Source organism: Dermacentor albipictus, chromosome 1 (genome assembly GCF_038994185.2).
Source record: "Dermacentor albipictus isolate Rhodes 1998 colony chromosome 1, USDA_Dalb.pri_finalv2, whole genome shotgun sequence".
In the NCBI taxonomy this organism is placed as follows: Eukaryota; Metazoa; Arthropoda; class Arachnida; order Ixodida; family Ixodidae; genus Dermacentor; species Dermacentor albipictus.
The window spans coordinates 179,007,141-179,022,189 of NC_091821.1; the positions used below are offsets into that span (position 1 = coordinate 179,007,141).

Genomic DNA, 15,049 nt, shown 5'->3' on the forward strand with positions numbered 1-15,049 from the left:
CGCTGATGAAGCCAGCTTTGTCGCCTGCAACCCAGGCCTGCAAGCTTGGGCGCACGTCAGAGAGAAGGAGTTGCTGACACAAAATCTAAAAAAATAATTTTTCGTGTTTCAAAAGTAATACCTTTTTGTGACTTCTCACATGGATAGCAGACATGTAGAGCTATCTTTTTAAGCCGACCACCAAAGCTACTTTTTTTACATTGAACATGAAGCTTTTTGCAAAAAAATAACTTTACAGTTATTTTTTCAGGCGATCGGCTGAACCTTCAAAGCTTCAATTATTTTTCGGCTATACTATGTCAATCGGGCTGCCATTCTATATTTCATTTGTGGCTTTTCGATTTTCACGCGTTCTGAGAAAATGAATTCAAACTTTGCAATTTTATCAGCTTTTGCTGGTGCCAAAAGCACCCAATGTGTTCAAATATTTGAAATTTTGTTTATTTTGGGCCACATCATTTCATTGTTTTACCATAGACACTATTTGAACGGCCGAGTCATACAATGTGCCTTTGAAAAAAAAATGATGATTGATGCCTTCTGATTCAGCTGGGAAAGAACAATAAATTTTTGTTGAAATGCTAGAAAATCTTTGGGAGGAAAAATAAATGGGGAGAATGAGTTTTGAACTTCTACAGACACATGGAAATTTGTTCAATATATCACTGATGGTCGAAAAATATGCTGGTTGATTTGGCGTGGAATGAGTCGTATTCAACATGCAGGCATGTCAGAGAACCCGTAGCTTAAAAAAGAAAACAATAAAAAGATAAAACAAGTAAATCCTCACCTGCCAGGCACAAATACATTCCTTCATTGTTATGATGTGCTATAGAATTTTACAGTACCCACGTATAGTGGTGTTACTAATGTTACTGTTACAGGTCTCTTCGGTTCTTTCGCTGGCATAGCACAGTGACCACTGACTGACCTTAAAACAATTTTTTTTATTATGTGGTTTGACTAGCAAATATTGTAAGCAAGAAAAGCTAGGTAATCAGCCTTTTTCAAGAGAGCTCTAACGCCTGTGTTGTGGTGGTATACAATACCATGGGTTTTCATCAGAGTGATACTGCTCAAATGCGCATATTTATTTTGCACTCGTGGCATCCTGCAACTTGGTATCATCTTTGCCATAAGAGGTAATAAAGGTTTTGTTCGTTCAAGAGAATGCCAGGAAATAAGGGGACCATGTTATATAGCCAATGAAGTCATGTGGCATTTGTTTTCCCTACTTAAAGCGACTTCTGCCTGGTTTGTTCTCGACATGAGGCTAGCTTGAGCCTCGTGCCAGGTGCTGTGCACATGTGCTATTTGCATTTAGAAAATGGGTTTGAAAAAATGAAATTGGCATCTGGTTTTGTTCTACACTTGACATTATTGTCATGCTATAGACACATTTTGAAAGGGTTTCCTTATTTCAATGTAGTTTATTTATAGAATAATTTGAGAACAATTGTTTTGTTATACATAATGAGTCAGTAATGCTATAAATACATAATCTATACAGGGTCCATTATGAAAGTAATGCGCATGATTTTATTATGACGCGACTATCCATGGCAGTGCGGTAAAACTGGTCTGGAAATGTGGCGAGGGTTCTACCCTGCCAACGCAGCCGGTCACCAGTTTACTCCGAGCAGTGTGGGTGGATAACACGGTGCGATGGAGCGTGAAGCTTGAACAGCGCTACGCTATCAAGTTTTGCGTGAAGCTTGGAAAGAATGCAACCGAAACATTTCAGATGCTTCAAGAGGCAGACCTTCAAGGATGACTGCATTTCAAGGTCACAGTCTGGGAGGTAGCACAAGGCGTTCATTCAAGGAGGCCGGGAGGAAGTCGCCAGTGAACCCCGTTCCGGACGGCCAACAACGACCAGAACCGACGAAAAGGTGGATCATGTGTGCAAAGTTTTGAGTCGATTGAGCATCCAGCAAATTGCTGACACCCTACACATGTCCTTATTTGCGGTACATGGGATAGTGACTGAGGATCTGCAAATGCGCAAGGTCTGCACAAAGCTTGTGCTGAAAGTGTTGATGGAAGATCAGAAAAAACTTCCGAGTTTTGCACTGTCAAGAATTGTTGAATTTAATTCAGAATGAGACGGACTTTCTTAACTCTGTCATAACTGGAGATGAATCCTGGATGTTCGAGTACGACCTAGAATCGAAAATGCAGAGCAGCAAGTGGGACTCAAGATCATCACCACGCCCCAAGAATGTGTGAATGAGCAAGTCTCGCATCAAAACGATGCTCATTGTCTTCTTTGACACCCGAGGAATCGTCCATTTTGAGTTTGTACTGCAGGGAGAAACTCAACATTTACCTGGAGGTGCTCAAGAGATTGAAATTCTGGGTCATGGGCATGAGGGCTGACATCAAAGACACGGTCAAGCTCCACCATGACAATGCCCCTAGCCACACATTCTTCATTGTTACCAACTTTTTGACCCTTAGCAACACCCCGGTGGTCCTCTATCCCTTTTACAGTCCTGACTTGGCTCCATGCGACTTTTTTTTGTTTTCCCGACTGAAAAGAGCGCTGAAAGGAAAGCATTGGGAGATTGGCGAAAACATTCAAAAGCATGTTACAGCATTCCCGAGAGACATTCTCGCCGAGGACTTTCAAGGTGCCTTCCAGGCGTGGCAGACACGTCTCCGCAAGTGTATTGATGCAGGGGGAGAGTTTGAAGAATTTTGACCATTTGTGCAGGTCTGGTCAGTAAATCTATTTTTCCCAGAAAATGCGCATTACTTTCATAATGGACCCTGTATAATTGACTCATGGTAGTAAGATTTCCTCTTTGTGTATGGGAGGGGGTTTACTTTTGGATATACATGCGTCGTTTAATGGCATGTTGACTCCATATATTTGAATGCATGCATATCATGGACTTTCTTTTTCTCTGTTTTATGTGCAGTTGGATGCAGCACCTTCTTCTCGCTCTCGCTGCAGACATTGTGGAAAGCGGTACTGAACCTTTTGCTGCTGGTTATCATTACAATGTCATTACCAACATGATCACTGTTGCTCATGGAGGAAGGACAATGACTAGAAGGGAGCATCATGTGACAATCTTGGGACCTAATCATAAAAATGTAAAGGAAAGACTCATGGGAAATAGGCCTTTGCCACATGATAGGCAAGCGGTAATTTCTAGCTACCAAGTGCACAAAGAGTCTGGGGTAGTGTAGAGCAAAAGAGCAAGTGGGAGCAAGGGCCGACCATGGCGATAGCACCACTGCAAGCTAGCACGAACCCTGCAATACCTTGAAAGATGAGGCAACCGTGCAGGGCGTATTGCACAAAAGTCAACGTGTAGGTGGGCTCCGAAGGAAAGGAAGGGTGGAATCGGAGGAGGTTGCTTTGCCAAGGTGGGTTGTCTGAAGTCATACTCCCTCCTAGTCTTTTTTCCTTCCTCTATGCTGTTGCTGCTGCTATGTCATGTTACAATGCATGTTGCCCACATCCTGTCCTACTCAGTGCACTTTCTGGTATCCGTTTTTCTTTTGGTGTTGTAAACCATGCTTATTTTATTCACAAATTTTATGAATTAGGAAAAATATGTTTAACAGGAATATTAAGTTAAGGGGCCCCGCAGCGTATATTATGCATATTGTTGGTTTGCATGTTGGTCCACATTTGCTGGTTGCATGTTTGCTGATTTCAGCAGCAGTGAAAGTGCTGAGATCAGAGTACTTAGTATTTTACTTTGCTCCAGAATCGGTTACCGTGCCAACCGCATCGTCCCACTCCACGTCTAAGGAGTGGACGTGAAGCAAAAGGCACATGACACATAGGTCTTATGCTGTCTGTTCCGATTTGTTGAGCATGGAGATCATACTATGCATGTATGATATGCATGTACAGTCATGACTTTTAAAGAAAAGCATGTTTTATGCTTTTTACGACTACAAGGAAGTCTTAGCTACTGTGGAATATTAATTAAAAACATTTACAAATGACGCTAGGTGCACTGTCTAATGGTTTACATGATGCACGTTCTTCACCTAGTATCACATTGAACTTGGTGCCAATTCAGGTTTTTTCAAGGGTTTGTCGTTGCACATGATGATGCATAGCACCTAACGTATCTGCAGGATATTGCATTCCAATTCTGTCATATGAGAAAAGATCATTAGGGGGTTATAGCCTGCCTGTAAATTTATGGAACCTTACTAAATACACTGTAACAGGTTCCCCAGAAACACTATTCTGCATGTCAGCACTGTTACTATAGTGATGTGACGCTGATGTCAGTTAGAACAAGCAAAAATATAATTACAACGAAAATGGTTCTACCTATCTGCTGGTCCAAAGGGTTCTGGCAGGAACAGTCAATAGCATATACTAGTATGGGCTTTAGTACTAGTACACTATTTATACCAGTATACGCACTAGTAAACTTTCTCCCCTTCTGCAAGAACAATAATGCGGCACAAACATTTCTCAGATCTTTTGGTTGAACAAAGTGTTGCACAAGATGTCGCTACCAGCACTCCCGTAACATGTAGTGCTCATTGCAATTGTGACCATAGTAAGGGCATCCATCAAAAAGCACGGTTGAATACTGTTGTGGAAAGGCCACCATGAAAGAGCAGCTTATACGAGGTGAACTAATAAACCATGCTTCATTGGAAGCACCATAAGTCATCGCTCAGTGAGCAAAATGCCAAAGGTTATGCCTCTTTCTTTCACCTGCTTTAATTCTTAATTTCTAAATTTAATAACTTTCATATGCCTACACCAATTTTCATAATTCTTTTTGAAATCACCTTAGGACCTTACAAGGAGCTCATTGTTGTGCAGCACTTGACTTAAAATAGCGTCGCAAGACCTCTTTTGATTAAGTTGGTACAAGGAGCATTCATTAAAGATTTCTCCTTGCCTATTTCCTGTGGACTGAGAGCAACGGAACTTGGCACACATAGGTGCCGCCTAGGGACACACACTCCTCCCATCTCTTTATGCAATGTTAAATACCTTATATACTTCACTTGTAGAAGCCAATAGGTTGCTCTAAAATCCACGTTGTAACTTCAGAAATCGTAGTCTCATCATCTGGAAAGTGCTTGCCCTTCAAAAATGGCTTCATTGGTGAAAAGAGGTGCAAATACGATGGTGCGAGGGCAGGGGAATAGGGATGCAGTAGAATTTAAAACCTGCAGCAGCGTACTGCTTCCATCTGAGCGACATGCAAGTTGTGAACTGGGGCACTGTCTTGCAGAAGGCTAACACATTTGGTGAGCATGCCACATCTCATGGTTTTGATTGACTCCAGCAATTTCCACAGTAGTGATGCACAATATGCCCCAGTTATCGTGGTACCGTTTGCTACACCATGCTGCTCTCAAGACTAAGCATGACCTTGCCTGCCAAGGATTGGGCACGTGCCTTCTTTGGAGTCGGTGAGCTTGAATGCTTTCATAGCATCGATTGGACTTTAGTCTTCGGATCACAGTGATGGAGCCAGCTTTCTTCCTGTATAGTCAGTCTGTTGAAAAAGTCCTCCTGGTTTCCATTGTCCATCGTCAAAAGAGTCCGGGAGCATTAGTCTCATTCCAGTTTCTTGAAAAGTGTGAGCAGCCGGGGAACCCAGCGAGCAGATGACTTATGCATATGAACATGTTTTTGAATTATTTTTACATAGACCCCACACTAATCTTGACATTTTGGGCTAGGTCTCGAAGGGTTACGTGGTGCTATTCCGAAATGGTGGCTTCCACTTGGTGAATGGTGTGCTGATTAATAGCAGAGTGGGGTCGCCTTGTAGTTGGAGTTGTTTCCACCGAAATCTGACCACGTTTATATTCATGATGCTAGTTCTTGACTACATCATATGATGAGGAATCTTCTCCATAAACCTCTTTCACTCATCAAGCATCTTCCTTGGTGTGCAGTCTTTCAAGTAAAGGAGCTTGTTGACTGCTGTGTAGTCCACTGGGTCCATTATTGCACCTTGCACCACTTCACCGCCTGTTAGAGCAATACCCGTATCGGTTCAGTGTTGCAAACTTGCAAATAACTCATAGAGACTTCACCTATAATTGAGTTTCAGCATCCTGCGATAAAAAGAAGTGGTCAGGGGAAATCTCTAATGAATGTCCCTCATTATTACTCTTCTTGGATTGTGAATATACAACAGCATTACTATAATTAGAATCCTGGTATGCAACAAAGCACTGCAAATAAATACAGGAAGCAATCCTACCTCTAAGTTGCATACCTGCCAAGTCTCCCGGAGTATTTGTACAATGTGCAAATTTTGGTCCTTTTGTTCACTTTTATAACTGCGAAAATTATCTCCTGGAAATTGTGCTTTTTCTTTCTCATACATAAAGACCGCCATTGGACCACCCAGATACAAAAAGAAAGGCCAGTTAGTGTAGCTGAACTGGATCGACATGCTGTCAAGGAGCAGTAATGCAATTATAAAGCCGTAACTTCAGCCTCGCAGCTAAGAGAATTTTAGTACACCGTGCTTCCACCATTAGATTGGTTGCAGACCACGGCTTAATGTGACACTTGTTAAGCAGCTTGATGCATGGCTTCCATGAGTTACGGTGCCATGAGATGCTAGCATGCGATGTGTTGATCTGAGAGGCCATGCTTAATGCTGCATTTCTTCACAGCGTCTCTACGTAAATGGCAGAGCTGGAATCGATTCATCCTAGAGGTGGCCTCGTGCTTTCGCTGCTGGTGTGCTCACTGCTGCACACGAGTCTGGCGGTGGTACAATTTCATGATGACCATCATGATTAAATTACTCTTTCTTACCTGCTTTATCATTTGTGATGATTACAATTATCATCAGTTTTGGGATGGGTAGCATGCAGGAAGGGTTCTTGTGATATACATGCACTAAAAGTAATAAGATTTGTTGAAATGAAAGGCATGATGTGCTGCTCATCACTGCTTTCTCCTCTCTCTCTTTTAATGATTACCCCAATCAGCTAGTCTCCCTAATTTTATGGTGTGGAACTTGTCAGGCAATAAATTACCTCACCAGCTCCTGATTATGTTATAGATTTTGGCATCATCATGCTAAGGCTAGGTAATTTTTTGTTTATAAAAAGGAATGCGTGGTTTTGAAAATGGGTGAAAACAACCTGGCAATGTTTATGGATGAGTGGATCAAAATACAAACGTCAATATAACGAACTTCAATATAACAAAATTCTCAATATAACAAAGTATGTAACATTTTATAACTTGTCCATAGAATGTGTATTTTGAATTTCACTATAACGAAGTGTGTTTATACACAATTTCAGTTCCACCGCGAAGGGATACTGAGACAATGAATGGAAACTTCTGTGCTGCAGATAGTCAAATGGCTGAATTACATGCGGCTGCTTGTAAACGCACCTCTCAAATCATGCACCATGTGACCGAGAGCAGCTGTGGTAATCTTGAGTTTCGGAGATGCGTTGAAACAAGAGGCAGATGAAGCATCCACTTCCCACTGCTGGCGCTTTTCGATTGTGTTGGTCCACTGTGGGTAACACTGTCAGCCGCTGGGGTGGAGCAGACATGAAAGCATGGCTGGCTTTGCTTCGTACTGCTGATGTGAAAATATCACTGACATTGCATGAGACCGTATTTTTCGTCGCTGATTCTCAAATTCGGCAAAATTATTATTATTATTTTCATTGATATTTATTTTTTCTGATTGCCCGATAATTCTGAAAGTTTTGTGTCCCTTTCCATGTAAAAATAACCATCAGTAACTGTATTTATTTGCATAAAAGATATAATTTCAGTACAACAAAACTTTGCCCCGTATGGGCGTCTGTGTCAGCAGGTGTTTGGTGTGTTGCGACACCAAGTACCTGAGCACATGATGGTTGGACCCTCCCGCGTGTAGCCGTGCACAGCTTAGCTGTGTCTGGGGAAAGGGGGATCCTGGGGGTTGAGCCAATGCCAGGTGTTCGGACCTTTAAGGCCCACTGGCGGAGGCAACACACCTCTTTGGCCTCTGCTTCACATAGACGGCACCTCCAGGCTGACCCACTTGGAGGAAACCGGCAGTCGCCTTTTCCTGTCTCTCTCTCTCTCTCCCCTCAAATCTTCATCTCTGTCTCTCTCTCTCTCACTTTCTGGCCTTTCCTGTCTTCTTCTCTCTTCCATTTCCTCCCGTTCTCCAAGGGTTAACCCTGTGTGGCTATCCTACCTTCGGTACATCATATTTAGTTATAGTAGCGGCGTACAACTGGTGTCATGCAGACTTGTATGCAAGCTCTGCCATGTCTCCACGTTGGACTTCGTGGTGGGCGGTCGGTGCTGTTGCTGAACATACACATTTTCTTTTGGCAGCGCAAACTTCTGTTGTCTATGACCGGCATCTGAAAAGATGCCGCACCGAAGCAGTGTTGCAGTTCTCCTTCCGGAGCAACGTTCCATTATTTCCCAAGGACATTGTAGTCCACAGCGAAGACAACATACCAGTATGAAAGCTCTCTCCGTTCCTTGTGGCTTAAGTGCCTGAAAGACAAAATTGGACCGACATACAATGCCTCAAAAATGTCTAGTGGAGACCTCCTCTTAGAACTAAATGACAAAGATCAAGCACGAAATCTTTCGGAACTTAACAGTATTGGCAACGCGACAGTGACAATTTCAGTTTAAAGAACACTAAATACAAGCAGAGGTGTGATATCTCAGGAAGACTTTCTTGACTTGAGCGAGGAGGAACTGCTGGAGAGTTTCCAGGAACAAAACGTGACCAAAGTACAAGGAATCGTCATCCACAGAAATGACCAAGGAATCCCCACAAAACATGTTATACTCACCTTTGGAACAAGCGTAATGCCTACCTTGCTACATACAGGATATATAAAAGTAAATGTCAGACCATATGTCCCGAACCCCAGACGATGTTTCAAATGTTAGAGGTTTGGACATGCTTCGCATGCATCCTGAGGACAAACAACCTGTGCTAAATGCAGCTCCAATGATCACCAATCTGACAATTGCACTTCTTCCCCTCATTGCGTTGACTGCAAAGGAGACCATTCAGCTTACTCGTGGTTTTGCCCTTGCTGGAAAAGAGAAAAGGAAGTAATTGCACTAACTGTTAAAAAATCTCGCTCTTTGAAGTAAGAAAGCGATTTTCATACCTTTCAAGAAGTAGTTTTGCCGATGTGATGCAGATGGGGGCAATGTCACAAGAGGTTTCGGGAGTCCTCCGAGCCCACACATAGTGGTCCCGGAGTGACTCTGCCTGCCCCTGTTGTAGAAGCAGTCAGTGCGGCTCCATCCTCTTTAAAGGCCCTGCAGACACCAGTCCCACAGAGCCCTAAAATCAAGCGAACCCCAAGGCCCGAGACAACTGTCTCGCTGTCCAACTCTCGGTCCTCCAGCACCTCAGAGGGAGCGATGAAAGTCAAGTAAAAAATTCTGGTGTCGTCGACGCCAAAGGACACACACTCCCTCGAGCGTGTAAATAAGGACAAAGTCCCGATAACAATGTTAAATAATAAAACTATCTTTTACCTTTCAGTTTCAAGATGGCTTTTGTTATCCACTAGAATTTCAGAGAACTCTTACGTAACTGTCTCATAGAAGCCATTGCTGTCACCATTTTAGCTCGCAATACCATCACCATTTGTTTACTATACATTCCACTGCATTTGCATTTTACTGTAACCGATGAAGAGTTAATTTTAAACCATCTACTTGAACCTCTTTAATAGCAGGTAAATTTAACACACATAACGTGTTATGCAGTAGCAAAACAAACGACACCAGGGGACAAACACTTGGAAGATTTTATCCTAACAAACGGCATATGCCTTTTAAACACTGGTGCTGCAACCTACTGCTCCCGGAGCACAGGAGCTATGAGGTGTCTCAATTTGGTACTGTGTTTTCCATCTCTGTTCACTGATCTCAAATGGAATGTAATAGCTAATCCCTACGGTAGTGACCGTATGCCGGCATGCATAAAACTAACATGCTCAATACCTATCCTACCTTGTAGAGCATCCCATTGGAAACTTCATCTAGCAAACTGGCGCCTCTTCACCGAAAAAGCCAGTGTGGATAAAGTGATTTTAGATCACCTAAGCATGGACGAAGCGAGCGAGAGGATCACTGCTTGCATAGTACTGCGGCAGAAGAGGCAATTCCCCCATCTACTGGATTCTTAAAGAAAAAAACTAAAACCCTGGCAGACGAACGATTGCACAGAAGCTAAAAAACCTCAAAGCAAAACATGGGGTATCTTTAGAAAGTACCCGACACATGATTATCTTCTGTCGTTCAAAAAAGTGAAAGTGAAAGCAAGGTATAACCGCAGGCAAGAAAAAAAAAGGTGGGGGGGGGGGAACTAATGGAAAAGTTATATTTCATCAAGCAACGGCTTAACCACATCCAAGAGAACCAGGTTCGCAAGTTGAGGGGCGATTATGCTCCCTGAACAATCCCCATACAGCTCCAGGCATGCAAACAAGTCTACAGGAACAAGCAGGCATATTAGGCCAGCACTTCTACACTATATCTAGCCCAGCAAACTATTCCGCAACATTCCTGAAACACAAACATTCCGCAGAAAAACAAAAAGCTTCCAACAACAGGAAGTTCAGATAGACCATTCAATGCCCCTTTAACGTTCCATGATATGAACAGTGTAATCTCTTAAGATAAGAAGACAGCTCCTGGTCCTGACAAAATATATTACACTATGCTGGCCCACCTGTCCTAGCAAGCGGTGGAAGACTTGTGTTTCTTCAATGCAATCTGGGAAACGGGTAAAATGCCTGCAGAGTGGAAAAAAGCAGTTATTGTCCCTTTCCTGAAAGCGAGAAAGTCGCCAAATATTCCCAGTAGCTACAGACCTATAGCACTAACAAGTTGCATGGCAAGATCATATGAAAGCATAATAAATATAAGAGTAACATATGTTCTCGAAACAGATAACTTACTGTGTAACCACACTCGCCAGTGAGGTTACAAGGAAGGCTGCTCAGAAACTGACCATCTTGTTCGTCTTGAACATACCACACGTGAGGCATTCCTTTATAAACAACACCGCCTAGTTATCTTTTTCGGCCTAGAAAAAGCATACGACACCACATGGAGGTATGGTATTTTACAAGATGTAGCAATGCTAGGAATACGTGGCAGAATGCTCAACTGTCTGGCCGATTTTCTATCAAACCGAACATTTCAAGTCCGTCTGCGTGCAACATTGTCCCAAGTCTTAAGAAAATGCAGTCCCACAGGATTGCCTATTAAGCACTATGCTTTTTGTGGTGAAGATGAATTTATCATAAATTCAGTTATACTGTCCAACATTATGTACTCTTTATACGTAGACGACCTGCAATTTGCAGGCTGTGCCTCAAGTATATCTATGTGCGAAAGGCAAATCCAGATAACAATAAACAGGTTGACACAATGGGCCGATAAAAATAAATTCCATTTTTCTACACAAAAAATTGCGGCAGTCGTGTTTTCACAAAAGGGCTTACACCCGGACCCAGCTCTCAAATTAAACTGAAGCCTACTACCATTTAAGCACGAACAAAAGTTTTTAGGAATAATTTTTGATAATAAACTAAATTTCATTGCCCACATTAACAGCGTAAAAACTAAAGCAGACAAAGCACTTGATAGGGCCCCTCATCAGGCCATATAGCAAATTTTGGTTATATGCTGGAAGTTGTTACCTGTCCTCTAGGGAGCGTTCTGCCGCAAAAATTTTTCTAATTGGTTTATTAATAGCCGAAATAAAAATATTTCAGTGCTGTGAACTCATGATTTCAGGAGGTGAGTGCCACTGCCAAGAGAGACACTCTCTCCACTTGCCTCGTCTAGCCTCCGCAAGTGAATTCCGTCCCTGCGTTCTCCCATATTGGAGCTCTAGAAACACGTGTCACATACATCACAGGCCCCGCCTCCATTTTTTTTTCTCCTCTCTTTTTTCGCAGTGAGGCACGCTTCCGCTGACAGCATCGGGTGCAGGCTGTTGTGATTGTCTCGTTTCGCGCAGTGCACAATTTTACGTGCTGTGCACAAGGACACCTGACGAGTGGTATAAGTCAGTACTGCACAAATACTGAGGCAAACGCAAGCAGATCGCAGAGCATGATCGCATGCTAGAACACGGTAAAAAACGACATAGGTTCTACGTCTGCACGCATGACTGCACGTGTGACTGCATGACGTGGGAACAAGCAGACAAAACGGAAGTACATCTCTCTTGCTGCGGTGCAAAGTAAAACAAAAACGCACAGACATTTGGTTTGTGTGTCTTATTATTTCTCTAATCCTTAATTCGTCTATTCAAGCAACAGATTACACAAATAACAGATGTTGCGTTCAATAATTCTCGAGGTCACGTGTCACTACAAGCGACGTCACAGAACAAACACGTTTACGTAGGCTCACTAGCATGTGTACGGCATCCTCTACATTGGAGCGGGGTGGCCGCGAGGAGAAGGGAAAACAGTGTTCGGTTTGAAATTTGATATCTTTCCACGGCGCGTAGCGACATAACACTTAGCAGACATTGTATGCATTGTACGGCATTGTATACTCTGCGCTTGTCAGCTCAAAATGGCCGGACCTGGTGAAGGGCCCTTTAACATCCTGAAGGTCCTATCGCGTAAGCATTGGGGCACCAACCGAACATACCTGTTGCGTATTTACCACTCTGTGGTGCACAGCATTCTTGACTATGGGTGCATAGTTTACAGGTCAGCAAGGCAGTCATACATCAAACGTCTTGATCTCACGTACAATCACTGACTACACTTAGCAGCTGGTGTGTACAGGACCTCACCAGTAGAAAGCCTATATGCCGACAATAACGAACCCTGTTTGAAGCACCAAAGAGCCTTGCTCACAATTTCATACATACTCAAAATCACAGCTCTACCTTATCATATATGTCACACTTGTCACTTACACCACAAAGAGAATGCACTATACGAACAAACCACATAGCGTCAAACTACGTATCCTTTGTTTAGAAGAAATGTGCCAAAACTACAATGTTCCGAGTGAGACTCCGAGTCATGAAAAGACCGAACAAACTGTCTCCGTGGTATGATGTTGCACACTTTTGTGATTTCATTCTTACATGCCACAAGAAAAAAGAAACACCGTGCAAGATTTCTCAGAATTGCAAGAAAAATACAATGACTACTTCGAGTTTTACACTGACGGGTCGTAGACAAATGAACATGTTGGAAGTGCAGTTGTATCGGAACACTGGCAAAATTGTCTTAAGTTGCTTTGGCCTTTACAGCCGAAGTGTGCGCCCTGCTTATGGCTTTGGAAAAAACAGTAACAGGAGATAACAAAAAAGCAGTTGTCTACACAGATTCTCTCAGTTCACTTAATTCCTTCCATAGAAAATCAGAGTGCGAACTTTTCTCGACGGCATCCCGAGAATGCTTGGCGAAAGTGAAAATCACGGTAAATTGATTTGTTTCTGTTGAGTTCCAAGCCACGTCGGAATCTCGGGAAATTAGAAAGCTGACCAATATGCAGCAATGACAGTCCATGAAAGACTAACACAAATAAATCTTCCATTCAACGACTGTGTCTGGGTGGTCGGAGCTGCGATCACCTCAAAGTGGCAAAAGGATTGGAAATGTCAAGTTAACAACGAACTACAAATAGTAAAGCCCATATTACAGGAGTAGAAGACTTCATACCACCAGGAACCTTTCATGGAAATTATTCTATGTCGCGTTCGTATTGGACACACACATAACTTTTTATTGATAATTGAAGAATAAGCGGTTTGTAATAAATGCCAAGAACATCTAACTATGGATCACATTCTAATAACATGTCTGGCATTGGAGGAAAAAAGAAATATTTTTATGAACTTTACAAAACACTAACCAGTCATCCCTCCCTGATCCTAGCTGAAAACACACTTGTATCTCTCACCAATATTTTTAAGTTTCTAGAAGAAACAGGTTTCTTAAACTCTAAAGTAATAATTTCTGTGGCTTGGAGCACTTTCATCAAAATATATATTCTCACCCTGTGAATGGCGCATCATAGCCATAGTTGCTTTTGCGCCATAAAACCCTCCATAACTAACAGTATAACAAAATTTTGATGTAAAGAAGCAAATTACCAATGTTAATAACTTTATTATAGTGAGGTTTTACTGTATACTAAAATACCACAAAATCTGTGATGCCACAATAACGTTGTAAGTGCCGTGATTTAGGTGCAAAATTCAAAAATAGAAGCTTGGCTTTCGTTTGCTTAACTGATAAGCCATTTTTTTATTGTAGAAAGGCTGAGAGTTTTGAGTTTAATCTACCAGCCTAGATATTGGACTAACAAATTTAGTCACTTTGAGCAAGTGCACTTTGCCTAACTGAGTGCTCTTTTGGCAGTTTGGCACCTGGCAAAACAAACGTGTCATTCGGAGTCCATTGCAGCAATGACTGGGTGCAATGAAAAGCACTTGAATTAAGTATTGGGAATGTGATCATTACATTAGTTTTTGTTGAGAAAAACTCATAATAAATGTCATTCACAGAAACTGCTCTGACACCAACGCCATCATGTGCCTGGGGAATTTGGCGTAATAGGCCACGCAAAATGCGATTGTGATGGCGACTGAAATTGGACATTGGAAGCACAAGAGAGGCTCTATGTTGATTGATAGAAACACAGCTGGGTTACCATTTGTGAAAAAATACCAAAAGGTTCTCTTATTTGCTCTTACAAATGCTGCTGTTGATGCCTGAATGTGACTGCATAAACCACAGTACTGATTGCAAGTATGAATTGAAAAATGCTAACTGTGATGGTCTTATGTGACCTACTCCATATCCTGGGCAGAGGGGGGGAAAATGTATGACATTCAAAAATTAAATAAAATGTCACGTACCCTTAAGCTGGAAAATGGCTAGCTTTTAAACAGAAAGGAATTCACCCAGGCACTACAGAGTGCGTGTAAACCACTGATGTTTCTGTTGGCACCCATGTCTCCTTCAGTACTTGGTGTCAATGCATCAGCTGTTGCCTAGACATAGTTGAGATGCAAGCCATTTTAACGCGATAGCG

General features: G+C 42.3%; 1 protein-coding gene across 1 annotated transcript in view; it reads left to right on the forward strand.

Moving 5' to 3' along the window:
- The window catches only part of LOC139052840 (type 2 phosphatidylinositol 4,5-bisphosphate 4-phosphatase-like), an 88,081-nt gene that overhangs the window by 32,285 nt on the left and 40,747 nt on the right, over positions 1–15,049 (forward strand). Inside the window, exon 5 of the mRNA XM_070529990.1 lies at positions 2,925–2,974. Within this exon, the coding sequence (XP_070386091.1) occupies positions 2,925–2,974 (50 nt within the window). The remainder of the gene's footprint in view (positions 1–2,924; positions 2,975–15,049) is intronic.